Source organism: Petaurus breviceps, unplaced genomic scaffold, assembly GCF_028583685.1.
Source record: "Petaurus breviceps papuanus isolate PSGF00001 unplaced genomic scaffold, PetGlider_PUasm1.0 185, whole genome shotgun sequence".
Classification (NCBI taxonomy): Eukaryota; Metazoa; Chordata; class Mammalia; order Diprotodontia; family Petauridae; genus Petaurus; species Petaurus breviceps.
The window spans coordinates 40,348,191-40,350,172 of record NW_027185797.1 but is presented as its reverse complement, the minus strand read 5'-3'; the positions used below and the strand labels follow the sequence as shown (position 1 = coordinate 40,350,172).

At 55.2% G+C, this 1,982-nt stretch overlaps 1 protein-coding gene across 2 annotated transcripts in view; it reads right to left on the bottom strand.

The window, feature by feature from the left end:
- MARK4 (microtubule affinity regulating kinase 4) overlaps window positions 1-1,982 on the bottom strand; it is a 23,687-nt gene that overhangs the window by 1,674 nt on the left and 20,031 nt on the right. For both annotated transcript variants that reach the window (XM_069089031.1, XM_069089032.1), the window contains one exon: window positions 262-306. In XM_069089031.1, coding sequence (XP_068945132.1) covers window positions 262-306 — 45 coding nt within the window. The remainder of the gene's footprint in view (window positions 1-261; window positions 307-1,982) is intronic.

Sequence of the window (1,982 nt, the reverse complement as noted above, 5' to 3'; positions counted from 1 at the left end):
GGAAGGTGGGAGAAGAGGGAGGTCAGGGGAGGAGAGAGTGAGGGGAAAGGAGAAGTGATGGGTAGGATAGAGGAGAAGGCTCCATCCAAGACAGTGGCACTTAGAACCATCTCCTGGGCTGGAGGGGAGGGGGGGCCGAGGGAGATCTGTGTACTGATTTTCGGACCTGAGAGTGGCCAGGGGTCACCTAGGGCATTTCTGGAAGAGGCAGGGGAGGTGGTGGACAGGGAGTGGGAGGGGCAGGGAAGGAGAGACACTTACCCTGTGACCTCAGGTCCCCCGATTCTCTCAGGTTGGTCTGCGACCCTGAGGGCGGTAAGAGGAGAAAAGAGTCACAGAATCCCCAACCAGCCTTCAGCTTCTGTCCCCAACCGTATCTCCCTTCCCCAAGGGACCCAGGTGTCCCCAGCCTCTCCCTGGTGAGGGGACGAGAAGAGAACGGGGAATCCTAGATCCTGCCCTCTCCAGGCTCCTGGCCAGCTCAGCCTCAGGGGGAGAGCTGTGTTAGTTCAGTTTACAGGAGAGAAGAGGGGCTGAGGAGCATGAGGGCAAGAAAAGGGAAGGGGGAGAGGGAGAGAGGCAGGGCAGGGGGAGGAGAGCCAGCCGAGATCTGGCAGACAGGAAACCTAACGTCAGCCAGCTTCGAAGGTTCGTGAGACACAGTCCAGGCCAAGAGAGGAGAGGCAAGTACGAGAGAGACTGGCAGAAACATGGAGAATAAGAGAGGGAGGGACACTGCGCAGCAGGTGTAAGGACAGGATGGTGGGAGGGGGCTGCTCTGTGTAAGATCCTCGCCACCATCTCTCAGCGCTGGTGGTGTTGTTCAACTGTTTTCCGACTTTGGGACACCGTTTGGCAGAGATACAGGAGAGCTTTGTCATTTCCTTCTCCAGCTCATTTGACAGAAGAGGAAACTGAGGCAAACAGGGTGAAGTGACTTGCCCAGGGTCACGCAACTAGTAAGGGTATGAGGCTTTATTTCAACTCAGGTCTTCCTGACTCCAGGCCCAGAGTTCTAACCACTGCTGCCACCCCTCAGAATAGCCCATTCTGTCCTGGGACAGTCCTAAGGATGGAGAAGCTTTACCTGAGCCCAAGCCAGCATTCCCCACCCCCATGGCTCCCGGTTCTGGCCTGTGCAGCCCAGCAGAACAAGGCTGGCCCCTCTTCTAAATGACAGCCCTTCAAACACTTGGAGATAGCTCCCGTGATTCCTCACCCCAGCCTGCCCTCCTGGCAGGCTTCTTCTCTTCACATTAAACATTCTCCACTCCTTTAATGGATCCTGGTGTCACAGAGCACCTATGTGGGGCAGTGGAGACACCACTGAGCCTGGAATCTGAAAGATCTGAGTTCAGATCCAACCTCAGACATTTACTAGCTGTGTGTCCTTGGGCAAGTCACTGAACTGCCATCTGCTTCAGCTTCCTCGACTGTAAAATGGAGATAATAACAGCACCTCCCTCCCAGGGTTCTTGTGAGGCTCAAACCAGGTCTTTGCAAAGCACTTTGCAAATCTTAAAGGAGCCTACATTATCCTGCTGTTCTCCTGGGGTGGGGAGGGGAGGGGAGGGGCTGGGGGAGGCAGGAAGGGAGCAGAGAGAGACACAGAGAGACAGACAGAGATCCTGAGAGAACAAGTGGGGAAGGGAGAGAGAGAGAGACAGGGAGAGAGAGACAGAGACAGAGAGACAGAGAGAGAGACAGAGACAGAGACATAGAGAGACAGAGACAGAGAGGCAGAGAGAGACAGAGAGAGACAGACAGAGATCCTGAGAGAACAAGTGGGGAGGGGAGGCAGAGAGAGACAGGGAGAGAGAGAGACAGAGAGAGAGACAGAGACAGAGAGGCAGAGAGAGACAGAGACAGACAGAGATCCTGAGAGAACAAGTGGGGAAGGGAGACAGAGAGAGACAGGGAGAGAGAGAGAGACAGAGACAGAGAGGCAGAGAGAGACAGACAGAGATGCTGAGAGAACAAGT